The 17,652-nt window shown below is 47.8% G+C and overlaps 2 protein-coding genes across 2 annotated transcripts in view; both read left to right on the plus strand.

Annotated features, from left to right (window-relative positions):
- The window catches only part of LOC110484542 (mitogen-activated protein kinase kinase kinase 3), a 76,710-nt gene extending 73,365 nt beyond the window's left edge, over positions 1–3,345 (plus strand). The window contains exons 15-17 of the mRNA XM_021555283.2: positions 353–482; positions 1,034–1,211; positions 2,840–3,345. Of these exons, the coding sequence (XP_021410958.1) occupies positions 353–482; positions 1,034–1,211; positions 2,840–3,068 (537 nt within the window). The 3' untranslated portion in view covers positions 3,069–3,345. The remainder of the gene's footprint in view (positions 1–352; positions 483–1,033; positions 1,212–2,839) is intronic.
- A 4,294-nt stretch (positions 3,346–7,639) lies between these two features.
- On the plus strand, positions 7,640–17,461 carry ACAA1 (acetyl-CoA acyltransferase 1). The gene is made up of 12 exons (XM_021555271.3): positions 7,640–7,825; positions 8,522–8,615; positions 8,856–8,913; positions 9,461–9,540; positions 9,983–10,025; positions 11,491–11,589; positions 11,992–12,072; positions 13,646–13,836; positions 13,925–14,104; positions 14,864–14,919; positions 15,391–15,536; positions 15,837–17,461. Exons 1-12 carry the CDS (start codon positions 7,640–7,642, stop codon positions 15,910–15,912), a joined length of 1,290 nt encoding a protein of 429 aa, XP_021410946.1. The 3' UTR covers positions 15,913–17,461.
- Positions 17,462–17,652: the final 191 nt, after the last annotated feature.

Here is a 17,652-nt window from a genome sequence, read left to right on the forward strand (position 1 = left end):
TCTTCTCATTTGAGTTGTAAATCCTCATCGGTTTGGTCCTTCTCAGTGAACTGTTAGTGACCCCCCTGCAGCCACTAGAGGGGGAAGAAGGTCTGTGGTGGTGGCAGGAGGAAGCTGTGCCAGGCACCAAACCACACTCCATCTCCCCAGGGCTCTGGGACACCAGGACAAGTCTTTGCTTTGTTCCCCACTTAGTGGATTTCTGGGGTTTTTTTCTGCTAATAGGGTTTTGTGGTTTTTATTGATCTGGAAGACAGAGTGGTCAGGGAGGTTTAAGAAGTTGTTGTGATGTGATGTGATGTGATGGCTTCTCTGGTCCTTACAGTTGGTGTGTGTTGTTTCTTTGCAACAGGGCTCAATAAAGGACCAGCTAAAAGCTTACGGTGCTCTGACTGAGAACGTCACACGCAAGTACACCAGGCAGATCCTGCAGGGAGTCTTCTACCTTCACAGCAATATGATTGTCCACAGGGATATTAAAGGTGAGTGGATAATAGAGAGACTTCTTGCTTGCTTGGGTTTGTTCAGCCCAGCCTCCCCCTGCCCCAGTGCAAATCCTTGTGCACAGCATAGTGCTGGGATCTGCCCTTTGAAGTGTTGTTGTCCCTGCCCTTCACCAGATTGAACCATGAAAATCTTGAGCAAGCAGCTGAAACCAAAAACGTGGGCTGTTTTCTCTCTCAAGGGATTATTGTTGACTGCCCTTACATGTCTGAAAATCTGGTGTAACACCCAAGAACTGAGGTGCTCTGGCATTTGGAGAGATCTGATGCTGCTTTCTGCTCTCTCTGGGTGGGAGGATAATCTGTTGGCCCCCATGCACTGCTCATTTTTGGGAAACCTGCTGAATGAGGGGATGCTGGTGGGATCAACCCTCTTGGAGAGCAGCTGCCTTAGGAGAGAAGGATTTGAAATGATGCTGAGTCCAGCCCCACCACAGCCCTTTGGGCTCCTCCCTGCCTGGCTCTCTGCCTGTGCCACTTCAGGTTCCTGCTTCATTTCTTGGGGGTCTTGTCTTTGCTTCTCACCCCAGGTGCCAATATTCTGAGAGATTCTGCTGGAAATGTGAAACTTGGAGATTTTGGGGCCAGCAAACGCATCCAGACCATCTGCATGTCTGGGACTGGGATTAAATCTGTCACGGGAACACCATACTGGATGAGCCCAGAGGTTATCAGTGGAGAGGGCTATGGAAGGAAAGCTGATGTGTGGTAAGGAAAGCAATAAAAACCCCACCATTGCTACTTAAATCAAACAATCCTTTTGGGAAGCTGTAATGGGGGCAACAGGTATAGCTAGTAGCTGGAGGCAGTGCAAAGGATGGAAAATAGGAGATACATGTTAGGATCAACTGTGCAGATATCCAGAGGAAACCTGTTGTAGCTAAGTTCCCAAAACAAGACCACTCAGAATCACAACTTGCTTTCAGAAACTTTTGTCTTGTGTGATTCTCACATCCAGCTCATCCCCATAACTGCTTTTTCATTCTGGAAAACAGGTTGATAACAAAGCTCACTAAAAGACCTGTTGAGTTTTGGTGGCCCTGATTTTGGGTTTACTAAGCCCAACTCAGAGGCTATGGGGATCTTCATGGTCTTCCCAAATCTGCTGCTGGACGTTTGCATGTGGCTAAGGCACAAAGACAACCAAAATCATGGGCTGCTTGTGAATTTTATCCTCTGGAGGATGACAGATGGGACCTGGAAGAGTTGGGGTGGCACTACTAATCTTCCCAGTATATGAGGAGGAAGCAATGTCTTCCCAGTGTGCTTCCTGTTGGATGCCCAAGCAAAGAGAGCCAACAAAAAATAATCCTTCCAAGAGACCCCTAATTGGGTGGGAAAACCTAGAAAGTCCTTAGCAGGTGTCCATGTGCCCTGCACCACCTGCACTGGCTGATGTGAGGCAAATGTTTAATTTTTTTAGGATCAATAGGATAGGTTTAATTCTTTTTAGGATCATTCATGAATAGAGGTGGCAGAGTATCTCTGCTGAGACCAGGATTCTTGAGCAAAGCAAGGGAGACCTCTCAGGCTCTTTGCTGCTCATCTCACCTGTTCCCTCTCAGACGGCACACCTCAGAGATGAAGTTGGATGTAGGCAAATATGTTTTTTTCTGGTTCAGCTTCCTTGGGAACTACATGCTGTTGTTGAAACTGTGCTGTCTGAAGCTGTGCATGGGTTTCCCTTCAGGGGATGCTCCAGTGAGCTTTTATGAGACTCAGTATCTGCAAGGTAACTTAGTGTTCCCCTGAGTTTTTACAAAACATAGTACCTGCCAGTTAAAGCGGGCAGAAAAGCCACCAGCTTTAAGGCAAGGCTCATGCACTCACTCCTGCCATGGGAGTAGAGAGTTGAGTGCCAAGGACCTGTGTGACCAGGGAGCTTCAGGAGACCAGACATTCCAGGGGTATGTGCCCATCTTCCGCAGGTTTGCTCCCTGCCCAGTTCCCTTTGGGCAGGTGCAATCCCAGAGCTGGTTAGACTCGAGCTGCGGGGCCACTGCCGCAGTCCCTTGACGCTGTTGAGGCAGGATGGTATGAAATGACTCCAGAAGGAGAGAGTAGAACTCTGATTTGTTTCAAATACACTGCTCTTTTTATAGAGAGTTTCATCCAGACCAATTCTATTGAAACATCTCACACCATTGGTGTGCAGTGAATGATACAGAGTGGCAGAACTTATCTATAAACAATGTGAACAACAGGAGAGATAAAACATTATTTACATTCTTTCCCAACTGTTTCCCAGGCTTCTGCCTGGTTAGAAACCTTCATTTTCTCTCTTAGTAAACTGAGAATACCCACAGTCTCTCACCCTGTGCTCGCCGTTGTTGCAGGAGCGTGGCCTGCACCGTGGTGGAGATGTTAACGGAGAAGCCGCCCTGGGCAGAGTTCGAGGCCATGGCGGCAATTTTTAAAATCGCCACGCAGCCGACCAACCCCCAGCTCCCCGACGGCGTCTCCAGCTCCTGCCGCAACTTCCTCAAGCAGATCTTCGTGGAGGAGAAGCGGAGGCCGACGGCCGAGGACCTGCTGAGACACCCTTTTGTCAACTGCGGGCTCTGAGCGCCGGCAGCGGGGATGGGAAGCGCCGGCGGGAGGTCGGACCTCACCCGGGGCTGTCCTGACAGTCCCTTCTCACTCGCTGCTGCCTCGGCCCCGCTGCGCCCTTGGATTTTCAAGCTGCTCTCGGGACTGTCGGGGATTCAGAGCGAGGGATTTCCCGGCCTGTGTGGGTGCTGGACCACGTAACCTCCCTGCTGCCAGCGGTACCGGGGTCAGCCCCTGTCGCTCAGTAACTGCTCTCCTGGGGGAAGTGTGGCAAGCGGGAAATGTCCCCGCAGCAAGGGGGAAATGTCCCCGCAACAAGGGGGAAATGTCCCCACAGCAAGTGGGAAATGTCCCCGCAGCAACTGGGAAATGTCCCCTCAGCAAATGGGAAATGTCCCCTCAGCAAGCAGGAAATGTCCCCTCGGCAAATGGGAAATGTCCCCTGCAGCAACTGGGAAATGTCCCCCTCGGCAAGCGGGAAATGTCCCCTGCAGCAACTGGGAAATGTCCCCCTCGGCAAGCGGGAAATGTCCCCTGCAGCAACTGGGAAATGTCCCCCTCAGCAAGCGGGAAATGTCCCTGCAGCAACTGGGAAATGTCCCCTCGGCAAGCGGGAAATGTCCCTGCAGCAACTGGGAAATGTCCCCTCGGCAAGCGGGAAATGTCCCTGCAGCAACTGGGAAATGTCCCCTCGGCAAGCGGGAAATGTCCCTGCAGCAACTGGGAAATGTCCCCTGCAGCAAGCAGGAAATGTCCCTGCAGCAACTGGGAAATGTCCCCTCGGCAAGCGGGAAATGTGCCCCCAGCACAGCGGCAGTGCTGGCGGCATCGCCAGGACTGGTGGGGGAGTCGGATGCTCAGTGGCCATCACCACCTTTCGCAGAGGAGCAGACAGGGCCTTCAGCCAAGCCGGAGGAGATGATCCTCAGACCACAGAGTCGGGGGGACCTGGGCGTCCCCGCTGACGAGGGGCCCAAGCCCCCGGAGCAGCGGGCGCCGTGGCGGGCGGCGTTTCACACTGTCCTGTGCCTTACGCGGTTACAATCCAGGAGTGACGCTCGGCTCGGATCTGGCGCGAGGCTGCAGCAGCCGTGTTGACTTTGCCTTGGCGCGTGTGTGTGTGCGTGTGTGAGTCTGGGAAGCAGGGGGTCCTCTCGGGGTGCAGGAGGTCTCTGCCGGGTACGCCCGCGGACGGATGCCCAGGACCCCTGCCGTGGGCTGAGGGATGGGTAAATGATGGTGGTGGTGTTTAAATAAGCGGGCAGGGCTGAGCAGCAGCCAGATTGTGCTGGGAGCCATCAGGATTCGGGTGGGAGCCAAAGGGAATCTTAGCACGGATGGCTCTGCTCGCAGCCACAGTTCTGCTGAGCCCTGCCCGTGCTGGAGGGATGCCATCGTGTTCTGGAAGTGGAGCTGCAGGGAGAGCCCAGTGGATCTCTGTAAAATCCAAGAGAGTGCCTAAAATTAGGCAGAGAGGAGTGATGTCTGTGAATCTGGGTGTGTCCTCCTCTGGGCACCTCCTCCTCTGTGCCTTGTGGACCATCCCCAGGTACAGGGAAGGGGAGCATCACTTCCGTGGTAGTGCCCAAGAGGGCAGCTGCAGGACAGTGGAGCCTCAGACTGGGAAAGTGGAGCTGCAGCAGTGGAGGGCAGCTGGAAGCTGATTCTTTCCCACAGTAGGTTTGAAGTTGTATGAGAAAATGGGCCAGTCAAAAGCAGAGCTGGGCTACGGCCTCTGACCAGCGCTACCCTGCTGGGAAAACTGGGCAGGAAGCACACACAGAGTCCCTGGAATCAAGTTAATTAATCAATCAATCAGCTCTTGGGGGTTTTGGGATAAATTAATTGCACCATCCCATCTCCCCCTTCTCTGCTGCCTTAGCTGTTTCCATTGACTCAGCAAAGGGTCCAAAAAGCAGTTACCAGGGGGCTCCATCCTCAGGCCAGTGTGTCAGACACAGGTTTATTTTAATGCTGGTTCTCAGTGAAAATGAAAAGTGTTGCTTAGACTTAAGAGGAAAGTGATAAATTGGTTGTTTGTGTGAGCACATCATTGAATACTTCCATGTGGAAGAGATCAAGGCTTTGCATCGCTGGTGTGGTGGTGAGAGCATGTCCATGTCCTCAGCTCTGAACAGAGAAGCAAGATTTAGGAGGTTGCCCAGTGTAGCTGTGGATATCCCATTTCTGGAAACATCCAGGCACAGGGTTGGATATGGCTCAGAGCAACCTGGTCTAGTGAAAAAGTGTCCCTGCCCCATGGCAAGGGGTTGGAATGAGATGAGCTCTAAGGTCCCTTCCAACCCAAACCTTCAAAGATTTTATGATTTTAAGAATTATTTCCATTTTTAAAAACAAAACACTGTGTATTAGGGCAAATTAAAAGAAATACCTAAAAGAATTCCCTATAAATCTGTCTGAAAGCTATTGAGGCCATTTATTCCAGGCCAGGTTCCAGGGAAGCTGGAGGGCTGGAGCAGCACCAGGGGTTGTGTCAGTCAGCCATGGGGCTGATGGGCAGCTCCCCACAGGGAGGAGGAAAAGTCTCTTTTTGCTGAGGGGAATGAAGAATTTTATTCTGTGAATAGGACCAAATCCATCAGTCTGGTCAGTAATATGGGATGGATGGAAACAAACACAGCGGGGAAAAAAAATCAGCATTATCTGGGAACGGGTTTGACAGAAGAGGGTAACAAAGTGTGTGTTCACCAAAGCTAAAAAAAAAATCAAAACCTTTTTTAAGCTGTTTTCTCTTCTTTCATTAAATCTGTTTGGTTTGGGTTTTCTCAGCCCTTCAGTGGTGGGAGGGTTTCCCTTCTTTCCAAAGATTTGAGAGCCAAAGGGGGTTCCTGGCTGTCCCAAAATGCTCCCAGGGCCCTCAAACCACCTAAATCCTCCCATGGATGGATGTGGCTCATGTGAGTGTGTGTGTGAGTGTGAGTGTGAGACACTCCTCAGGTGCCTTTGCCTTTCTGGTTTGTAAAACCCTTGCAGTGTTCTGATGTACAGAATGGAACTAGGAAAAGCAAATGGAATTATTATACCATGTAAAGTCGTTTTCTGTTTGTTTGGTTTTATTTTGCCCGTAGCGAGCCCTGCGGCTTTCCCTGCGCACTGCTGCGCGTCCGTGGAGAAATTAATTCCTTTTGGGGGGTGGACTGGGGCAGCACATGGCTGGCCAGGAGAGTGGTGGAATCACCATCCCTGGAAGTGTGGATGTGGCATTTGGGATGTGGTTTGGTGCTGAGCATGGTTGGATTCGATGATCTTGGAGGTCTTTTCTGACCTTCATGGCTCCACCAGCCTGCATTCCTCTTGCCTGTGCCCTGCTCACCAACAGGGCAGCTCCCAGGGAGGCTGGGGGCACAGGGGGCATTGCTGTGACCATCCCGGGGACAGTGGAGGCAGAGGGTGACAAAGATCGGATGGTTCCTGGCTTTTCTGGAACAGATGGACCTGTGCAGCGCTCCCAGCCGACGGTTCTGCGTGTCCCTTTGTCCTGACATTCCCCCTTGGACTCCCAATACACAGGATTTTGTGCTTCTAAACTTAATTTGCATTTATTTTAAATTTATTTCTTTTTATTTGAAATTTCTGAGTATTTTTCTTTATTTCTATTTCATCTTCATTTTCCCACTCCTCCCCTCATTCCCGCATTTTCTCTGCCCTATTCTTTTTGCCTCGCCTTTCCCTCCCTTCTCCCCCCTTCCCCCCTTTCTCTCCCTTTCTCCCCCTTATTTTCCCTCTTTCCCCCCCTTTTCTCCCTTTTGTCCTTTTTTTCTCCTCCCCCCCCCCTTTTTCCTATTTTCCTCCTTTTGCCCCCCTTTTTTCCTCTTTGCCTCCTTTTTCCCCCTTTTCCCACTTTTTTGTTATTTTTTTCCACCTTTTTCCCCATCCTTTTTCCACCTTTTCCCTCGTCCTTTTTCCTCTTTTTTTCTCCTTTTCCTCTTTTCCTTCTTTTTTTTCCCTTTCCCATTTTTTTCCTTTTCACCATTTTTCCCCTCTTTTTTGTTCTTTTTTCCTACCTTTTCCCCGTGTCCTTTTTCCTCCTTTTTTCCCCTTTCCACTTTTCTCCTTTTCCCCCCCATTTTTTTGTTTTCCTCCTTTTTTTCCCCTTTTCCAACTTTTTTCTTTTACCTTCTTTCCCCTCTCTTTTGTTCTTTTCCCCCACCTTTTTTCCTATTTTTCCACCTTTTTTTTTCCCCTTTTACCTTCTTTCCTTCTTTTTTTGGGTTTTTTATTCACCTTTCCCCCCGTTCTTTTTCCTCCTTTCTCCTTTTTCCACCTTTTTTTCCCTTTTTCTTTGTTATTTTTTCCACCTTTTTTCCCCATCCTTTTTTTTTCCCCTTCTCGTTTTTCTTGTTTCCTTTTTTTTTTCCTTCCCCCTCCTTTTTTCCTTTCTTTTCCCCCTTTTTATTTTTTATTTATCTTGCTCCGTTGGCTCTGGGGACGGAGCGCGGTTTGGCACGGGGGCGTGTCCATGCAAATGAGATGGGCGGGGATATGCAAATTGAGCCCACACGGCTCCGCTGTATGCAAATGAGGGGGCGGGCCCACGCGAGGCGGCGAGCCGCCGCCGTGACAAGATGGCGGCGGCGCGGCGGGCGCAGCTGGTGCTGGGGCACTTGGCCGGGGCCGCGCCGGGCCCGGGGGCCGCCCCCAGGGCCGTGCCCTGCTCCGGCGGCTCGCCGCGGGCCGGCAGCCCCGACGATGTGGTGGTGGTGCACGGCCGCAGGACCGCCATCGCCCGCGCCCGCCGCGGCGGCTTCAAGGTACGGCCCGGGGGCTGCTGCCCGCCGGTGCTCGGCATCCCCTTCCCCGCCTCCCCTCCCTGCGCGCCGGGTGCTGGGGCCCTGCTGGACCCCAGCCACCAGCGCTGTGCGCTGGGAGGGTCTAAATCGCAGCGCTGTGTGATGGTTTAGTGCTGGGGCAGTCGGGCTTTGTGCGCCCACGGAGCGATCGCATTCGCTGTCACCCGCACGGCTCACTGACCTGCCTCCCTTCGGGACCTGCTTCTCCCGGGTGGCATCCGCAGAGCCCTGGGAAACATCACGCTGCCAGCACGATCCCAGAGGGTGCTCGTTGCTTGTCATCCCTCCAAGCTGGTCCGCTCAGGCTGGGGTGGGACAGGGTCACCCGTTTTTCTCACAGAACAAATGGAGGGGCTCCATTCGCTGGGTCTTGTCACGTAAATCTCTGTAGTTGTGTGATTTTGAAGGCCCTGCAGAGCATGTTCCTATAAATCCAAGGAAGGTGAGAAAGCAGCATGTGTGTTGCAGTGCCTGAAGGAAACCTGGGGTAAAACCAGGTAATTCTGCTGTGGTAGGACAACAACCAGCACAGTTAGCTGAGAAGTGGTGTAAGGCTGCTTTAGCACCACTGGCCAGCCCTCTGAAGTGGTCTGAGCTGAACTGGTGACAGGACACTTACTGCTGTTCACTGGTGCTGCTGATCCCCTGTGCTTTTAGGACACAACACCTGATGAGCTGCTGGCTGCTGTGATGACAGCTGTCCTTCAGGATGTCAACCTCTGTCCTGAGATACTGGGAGACATCTGTGTGGGTGAGTGACAGACAGGCTCTGCCTGGTGAAACTCCTGCTCTGGACAGCTCTGTGGGACAGGCTCCCCGTGTGGGTACTCACAGCTCTCGTGGGGCTGGAATGGGTTAATGTGTAGCATTAGGTTTTCACTCCTGTCCTGTTGGTGATGGGGCTCTGATCTGGTGCTGTGGTCATGGGAACATCCCTTCAATGCCTGTGAGGGGAGTGCAGCCAATTGACTGGAATTGTGTCTTTGCTCAGGGAATGTGCTGCAGCCTGGAGCTGGTGCCTTGATTGCAAGAGTTGCACAATTTCTAAGGTAAGCTCTCAGCTAGACTGAGGTTCTTCCTCTCCTCCGTGGGCCGTGAGTAGCACAAGGGTCAGAGATTGCAGTGAGGCTCTTGCACTCCTAGGAATTACAGCAAATCACCTTTTGCCTAGAAACTGGACTTTGATTTAGTGCTCAGAGAACGCCAGTGGCAAAGAGACAGGGAGGCAGGTGAAGCTGTTTAATCTGTTTGTGCTGCCTGTGTTGGGCCACTGAAAGAGACATGATGTTCTGTGGGCTCCCAGCTGCACTCTCTGAGGCTGCTCCTCTCTCTGCTGTGTCTGGTCCCAAAACCATGGATGGGCTCAGATTTTTCTGTCATTGCTCAGTGTTGGTCAATGGCTCATACTGAGCTGGATCCCGTATTCCAGATATTTTTGTTGAATCCCAGATTACAAATATTTCAGTCAGTTTCTGTCGCCATTGTTTGCTTCTGTCAGTCACTGCACAATTACCACTTTAGAGAGGTGCAGGCACATCAGACTTATGAATATGGTTTTTATCACTGAATCTTTGCCAACACTGTCTTGTTTTCCAGTGGCATTCCAGAAACAGTGCCGTGCTCCAGTGTGAACCGGCAGTGCTCCTCCGGGCTGCAAGCCATTATCAACATAGCTGGTAGGTGTTGTGGGCACTGGCATCAGAGTTGATGCCTGTCCCACCCCAAGGGGTCATTCCTCCTGTCCTCCAGTCTCTCTGAGCAGTAAAACAGTGATAATGTCTTGTGCTATAGGGAATTTGCAGTGTGATGTTAGCTAAATACTTTTATATCCTTGAGTGGCCAAGTTTATCCCTAGAGAAGTAATTTGGTTTTCTGGGGATAAGTTCTACCATCACCTCCATATCGGGCAGCTTCCAGAAGGGCTCTTCCAGTTCTCTCTGGCCCCACATTTGCCTTCAGCCCCATCAGCTCCTTGGCCTGGCTCTCCCTCTGGCAAGCAGGAGGGTGAGGAAAAGCCCATTTGGCTGTACTGGTGCTCAGGTGTTTGGAATCTGCAGCTGGGCTGGAAATGCTTTTGCTCCTGATGACAGTAAGAATATTTGTGCACTGCTGTTACAGGTGGCATCCGAAATGGATCGTATGACATTGGCTTGGCCTGTGGGTAAGGAAGTCTTTTCATAGTGCTTGCTTAGGCTTCCTGAAGGTAACACTCTGTTCCTGTGCAGTAGCCTGCCATAATTAGCTTTTTAGATAATCCCCAATTAACTAGCCTCTTGAAAGACCAGCAGCTCTCTTGGATGAAGAAATTTATATTCTATGTGTGCTAATGAGCGTTCTGCAGGCTTACAGGATCTGTTCTGTGTGCTTCAGTCCTAATATCAGAAGCAGTGTTTATATTTTTGGAGGATTATATAAACATTAGGTTAGTTTTGGGGAAATATTAGTGACCACATACACACTGACCTCAGAAGAAGGAGTGAAAAAAAAAACCTATTCAGTAATCCTGGGGCCAAAATACTGGGTTTCTGTTTTTTAATAGCTTGATGACTCTATCTCTGATGAATTATTACTGCACACAGTGATGTCCACCAAGATGTTGTGCTTAAAGGGACTGTTGGGCTTTGCACCCCTGGCTGTGCCAGACACTGGGTTTTGCTGTGGGAAGCTGTCTGGCCTCTGCCCTGCAGAAGGCATACAATCCAGAAGTTACAAATAGCTTTTGGGAGCTGGGTTTATCCTAAGTCTTACTGTTCCACAGAGTGGAGAAACCCTGGATTCAAACACAAAAGACAACAGTAGCTGGGGTTTCACTTACTTAAAACCCAGTCCTGTGCCTTCCTTCAGGAGCAGATGCAGCTGAAGTCAATGCTGGAGTGTCCCATCTTAGAGCTAGTTTAAATTGCTGATAGCACTTACTACCAGCTGCCTTACTTTCTGCTTGCCTTTTCATTTTCCAGGAGTAATTTCTTTGTTATTTTTCCTTCACAAAGATACTTTTGTGGTACAGAGTAGAATTCAAACCCTCTTCCCATTGTAGGCTTCATAATCTAGATTTACCTTACAAAAGCTCATGAGTCTTAACTGATGGCTTTGTATTTCTGCAAAAAATTTGAATATCTTCAATGTGTTAATTCATTTGTGATCAAAGATTGCACCCTGTGGGATCCATGTCTGAAATTATTTGTATTGCAAAACACAAATGGTGCAACTCACTGAAATCTCTTTGCCATGGTTTGCTCAATACTTCTTTTTCTACTGCCAACCTGTTCTTAAGATCCGAGTGGTATTTTTATGTCTGTTGGCAATCTCACTGAAAACTCCAATCCTTGAACCTCATTATGTTTGAGGACAAATGTGCCAGAATTATAGCAATTCCTTCCTAGCTGTGGAAACACAAGAAATTAACTGCTGACATTGGTATCCTGTTCTAGCGAAGCAAGAACCAATCGAATCTCACAGTCTGTTTTCATTTCATAATAATTCTGAAATTGATGATTAAAGAGCTTCTGCCTCAGCCAGTTCCTAATTAGCAGCTGTGTTTCTGTGGGATAATGGGAAAGCATGTTGACAGGATACTGAGTTTTGATCAGTCTTAATGGAGCAATTCAAATTTTTCTTGTGTTTAGAGTGGAAACAATGTCCCTCAGAAGTGCAAATAACCCTGGTGATATAAGTTCCAACATGATGGATAACCCCAAAGCTCGAGATTGCCTTATTCCTATGGGGTAAGTGTTTCCCCTTCCCACACTTTAAGGGTTTCATAGATGCTCTGTCTCCTCAGTGACCATAGTTACAAATCAACCTGAATGTGGTGAGCTTGGAGCTGTGGATGTTGGCATCCTTGTTTGTGGTGGGAGATTAATGACGTGAAATGGGGGGAAATCAACAACTCTGATCAAAGGTTTTCTTAAGATCAATGGCTTGTTGAGCAAGGATAACAGATTTGAACCTTGTTCTGGTCCTAGATTTAATTCAGGATTAGCTTCTGCCAGCAGTTCAAAGCTGAGAAGGCAGTAGTTGGCTTTCAGACTAAAGCCATTGCTCATACCTCGTGTGATTTTAGTAGAAGCCAACTGCAGCTCCATTAGATGTGTCCTTGGATTAATTCTGTGATGTTTTTTCCCCAGAATAACCTCAGAAAATGTGGCAGAGAAGTTTGGAGTTTCTCGGACAAAGCAAGATGCCTTTGCCTTGGCTTCCCAACAAAAGTAAATGCTTTATTTTTTACTCTTTTTGGGGTTTTTAACCTTCTAGTTAAGAAAAAAGAACAGCTAGAAAACACACTGCTACTTCCTGGTGAAGTGCAGCCTTTGTATTGCCTTCCAATCCTTAATGTTGAGCAGAGAAGCTTGAGGGGGTCAGACCGAAATGCAGTGCCTGTGCAGGGTTGTGCATGATGGGCAACTGGAGTCCAGAGCTGTACTGGATTGTGTGACTGATCTCACACAGGTATCACTGGCCACACAGACCCTGAGCCCATGGCAATGGGGTTGGAACTGGATGATCTTTAAGGTCCATTCCAACCCAAACCATTCTGTTTCTGTGACAGAACCTCAGGGAGGTTTCTGGAACAAGTGCCTGGTGAGGTATTTTCATAGTGGCTTTGGCTCAGGATCACTGGAACCTGAACGTGGGAGCAGCAGCAGAAGGAGCCTTTCCCATGAGGGAATAATTGAGTGTTAGTAGAGAACTGCTGAGCTTGTGAGAAGAGTGGCTTGTCCTTGCTGCAGGTGTTTGGCTCTGAGTGAGTCCAGTCCTACCTCTGATAACCTTCCTCTTGGGTTAAATCACTGCCAAAGTCAACTGACCCCAGAATCCATGGGGCTGTGCTGCCAGAGCAGTGGCAGGTAATAGGGTAAAGGTTCTGTCACCAAAGTGTTAAACTTGCTTTCAGAGCTCTGTTTAAGCATCAGCCTGGTCCAATTATTTATCTAACACAGGAAGCCACTGCACAGGGTAGTTAACCTTTGAATTCCGGCCCTGCTGCTCAGGGAACTTGGCATGCCAGCCTTTCTCACTGCCATGGAACTGATAACCACAAGGGTATGTGAATGTGATCCTCACACTCACAAGGGGTGACTTTCTGGCCTTGGTCTCAGGATATCAGGCTATCTGTGCAGTCACTGACCTGTCCTTCAGCACTTTGCTCCAATTCTCGCTTACCTGAGAGCATTGAAAATTTTCATTTTATGGGTGAAAGTGCAAAGTGATGAAGGTGTAAAACGAGCTTTTGGTTTCCAATTTATATTCTCTGTGAAGGATTTACCTCTGGAAGGTAAATCTAAATAAACTCTGCTTTGAAGGCTTTTAAAATATCTTGCTGATAGGAAAGATTAAATCTACGTGGCTTGAGCTAATTCTGGTTTAGTTAATTGTATTCTGCTTGGTTATGACAGTTGTTGATTGCTGATAGTTCAGGGTTCATTTATTTTCTTACAGTTGTGATGTGGCTATACCTATGAAATAAATAAAGCTTCATGTTGGGGTCCGGTGGTGGTCAGTCAGGCAAAGAGGTGTTGATGGGAACAGAATGGGGATATTGCTCTGAAATGAGTGATCCTGTGGCCCAGATTTGGGGATAATGGCCATACTGTTAATGTAGAAGTAAAAAGTTTGTCTTTCCATGAATGGAAGTAAGATTTTGCCTGTTGTCTTGACCACCACTCAGCGATGATGTACCAAATCCCACCTTAGTTCATTTTCTAACTGCTTTCTTTCACTTTAGTTCTCCTGTACTTCACCTCCAAAATATTTTAACCTTTCATACTCTTGTTTTACCAGAGCAGCAAAAGCTCAGCAGATGGGGCTGTTTAAAACAGAGATTGTTCCAGTGAAGACCACTGTTGCAGATAATGAGGGCAACAAAAAAACAATCACTGTGCACCAAGATGAAGGGATCAGGCCTTCCACAACGCTGGAAGGCTTGGCAAAGCTGAAACCTGCCTTCAAAGAGGATGGAAGCACTACAGCAGGTCAGCTCAGCTGTTAGGTTTGTGCTGTTCCTGTGGTTTACCTGCCTTTACTAGAGCAAAAAGAATGTTAATAGGTCTCTTCCAACAGGGAATGCCAGCCAGGTCAGCGATGGAGCAGCTGCTGTTCTCCTGGCAAAACGCTCCAAGGCAGCACAGCTGGGACTGCCAGTGCTGGGGGTGCTGAGGTCCTTTGCTGTGGTGGGGGTCCCACCTGATGTGATGGGCATAGGGCCAGCCTATGCCATCCCTGTTGCTGTGGAAAAGGCAGGTGAGAACAACTTGTCGTTTAGGCAGTGCTGGGCACAAGCAGATCAGACTCCTTGGACTGAGATTTAAGGTTATATTATTCAAGCATGTGCAGCTGTTTGCCCCAGGAACAGTGAAGTTAAATCTGAAACCTTAAAAGAGGTCCTGCCTCAGATTGTTGCAGTGTTTTTCCCATGTATTGGTGTGTAAATTGTCATTCACTCACCTTTGAGAAGCTCAGGAGTAAATCCCTGCACAGACTCAACAAGAATTGACAGGTGGCAAGTGATAAAGTGTTCACATAGTGGTGTTTTCCCTTCTTTATTATGACCAGTGTGTAGGTGGTGGTTTTGTGTTTGGTTTTTGGTGTTTTTTTTCTCTTTACAATTTTGTCATCTTACTTAGGTTACTTACACACTCATTGGGTTACCCAGCTTTTGTAGCTGATGAGCTGATTTAGCCTGGCCTGGCTACATGCTCACCTGTAGCTTTTATTCTCCAAACACCCTTCAATCCTTAATCCCTCTGCAGAGAAACCACACTTAAATCTGAGGAAACTTGGCAGACTCAGTGACAGAATGCCACAAACTGTGACATTTTGTAGTCTTTAGACACTGCTGTACATAAACGTGTTCAAGTGTAGATACCCCACAGAGAGCTTCCTCTCGTAGATGGAATAGAACTGGAATTCGTAGAGGGAGGCTGTCAGGCAATTACTCTCTTTGATATAGTCATGAGGCAAAAATATCTCCTTTTAACTCCTGACCTTTCTGGCCCATAGGTCTGACTCTGAATGACATTGATATATATGAAATTAATGAAGCCTTTGCAAGCCAGGTGAGTGAGCATCATGTTTGTGTTGTTTCATTGCTTGGCAACTGAGTGTGTTTCAGCTTGGTCTCCAGGTTGAGATTTTTAACTTGTTCCACATATTACATCTTCAGCCAAATGTTAATAACATGTGCAAACTCTTTTCCTTTTCCTTCAAATAAAAATGACCAGGGCATTGCTTATACAGCTTAATAATAGGAAAAAAAAGTCCACCAAATAAGAATTGTCTATTGTACTCTCCTACCAACTTGCAACATCTGTTTCACTGGGGCTGTGATTTTTTGTCAGGTTGCCTGAATGTGTGTGGGCTCAGTTTGAGATAGACAGTTGTAGCTCACTTCTCTGTGCCTTGGATCAGTTCCACTCCTTTCCCCTGAGAACGATGGTCTAGTTGGAGTCAGGCCTCTGACCTGGAGGAGGAGAGCTGAGAACTAAGGCAAGAGCATCTCCATGAAATCATTCCCTGTGTCTTTGCAGGCTGTGTACTGTGTTGAAAAGCTGGGCATTCCCATGGAGAAGGTGAACCCCCTGGGAGGAGCCATAGCACTGGGACACCCCCTGGGCTGTACAGGTGCTCGGCAGGTCGTCACTTTGCTCAATGAACTGAAGCGCAGAGGGAAGAGGTGAGTGCTGAGCATCAGCACTGGCCTCACACCTGCTGGCTGTGCAGCTCCCACAGGCTCAGGGGTCACCAGTTTGGGTTGAGCTTTCTCCATCCCTTGGATGAGGTAACTGTCCCTTTGGGTTAAGCTTTCTCCATCCTATGGATGGCTTTGAACCTGAATTCCCCGGCGCTCCCCTAGCAAACGGGAGAGCAGCAGACAGCTCAAATTGATTGTAGTCTTTACTTCTTTTTTTTTTTCCCTGAATGATGCAAACCTGAGCTATCTTTTTTTCTTAATTCCACATGTTCTTTGTTTCAGAGCCTATGGAGTCGTGTCCATGTGCATTGGAACTGGCATGGGCGCTGCAGCCGTGTTCGAGTACCCGGGGAAGTAAGCTCCAGTGCTGGCAGAACCACCACAGCTCTCTCTGCCTCCCCTAGCAGTGATTGCCACTGAAATCAAGTGGCTTCTGGGATTTGTTACTAGAGCTACAAATTTTAGGCAGAAATTGTGAAATAGAATTAATGGTGCAGTTCTGTGAAGAAGGTGAACTGGCACATGGCTTCCTGGCATAAGAAATTAACTCAGCTGAAATTCAACTACAGTCCCTGGTATGGTGATTATGAATGAATATTTTTAATTTAATTGATCTCTTTACTCTGTGAATATTACCAGAGGGAAATAGTTCATGGGACAGTATTTTTGTATGACAAATTGGCAGAAAGAGTCACTCAAAATGAAGACATCGGTCCACGTGAAAAGACTTTTCCAGCATTTCCTTAGAAGGTTTCTCCATTTTGTAAGAAGTTTAAAGAGCTTGTTTTGAAGCAAAAACTTGACATCCTTGCCTTTACAACTGTGTCTGTCCTAGCCCAGGCAGAAGTTGTCTGTGTCTTAAATTGTCCCTACACTGGAGGATGGGCTGTAGCTCGCTGCTCGTGGAGCTGCTTTGAAGCCTCTTTGCAGTAGGGGAAAGTGGAAGGACTGGAACATAATTTCCACAGGAAGTGTCTGAATGGAAAGGTTCTGTTGAATTGCTAGAAGCCAGGATTTGGATGTGGCCATTCCTTCTTTTACATGTCTGAGTATCAGTTTGTGTGACTCCAAGGACAATCTGATGCTTAATCATATTTACTTACCTAACATAAAGCAAATAGCAGCATTACATTTACTGCAAGCACTACATGAACATCAGTGACAGCTCAGTCCTTCAGTGCTAATACAAACGTGCTATCCTGTGTCTTTTGTTATCCCTTATTTCTCCTCTTGCCTGAACAGGAAGATCACTGAAACTCAGCTAGAAAAAGAAATTTACTCATTGCTGCTTTGAACTCTTAACAAACTGAAGTTCTTTGTCCTGACTTTTGTTTTTGCACTTAATAATACAATTGGGTTCTTACAATACATTTGTTTCCTTTTTATGATGATTTTTAGTTGAAGGTTATGATGAGTTAGAACTCATTATTTTCATAATCCCATGCTGTAGCCTGTCTCACCCAGCAATCACACAGGCCCCGTCTTAGAGCCAAAAAATTGAATTATTTAGAGGGGATAATGAGACATTTAAAAAAGCCTTTTATTTAATGGGAGTGGAAAATTTAGCAGACTTAGAAGTGGGAATTCCAATGACCTTTAGCTAAAATAATACTAAAATAATTTAAAGAGAAGTGAGATTAAATGGGAACCATGTGAGGCGAAAGAATGAAAAGGAAGAAGGGTTCCTCCCTCTGTTGCTGAAGGGGGTGTTCTCAAGGTCCAAACATGATGAAACACACAGGCTGGTAATTTTCCAAGGAGACCAGGGAAAGTTGACTCTTCCCCTTTTTATGTAAGCCACTGAGAAAACAGCCTGGGAAATGCTGGCCTATTCACCAATTCTTACTTTATTACGTGTCAATGTCCATTTTAATGTCAAACAAATAAATGAGCTAAAACAAAAGCTACTTTAAGGTATGAATAGTCTTTAGCTGTGAGTCAGGGCATGCTGGGCTCTGCAGAGGGCTTTGGCCTGACTTACACAGGTGTTTTGCAATTTAAAACCTTGTTTTGAGCCTAAAGCTAAGCTTATCTCAGCAATGAAAGTACAGAGCGTGACTACAACTGGTTGAAGTGCCATGAGAACTTCTTTCCTCAT

The sequence above is a fragment of the Lonchura striata genome, chromosome 1, assembly GCF_046129695.1.
Source record: "Lonchura striata isolate bLonStr1 chromosome 1, bLonStr1.mat, whole genome shotgun sequence".
Lineage (NCBI taxonomy): Eukaryota > Metazoa > Chordata > Aves > Passeriformes > Estrildidae > Lonchura > Lonchura striata.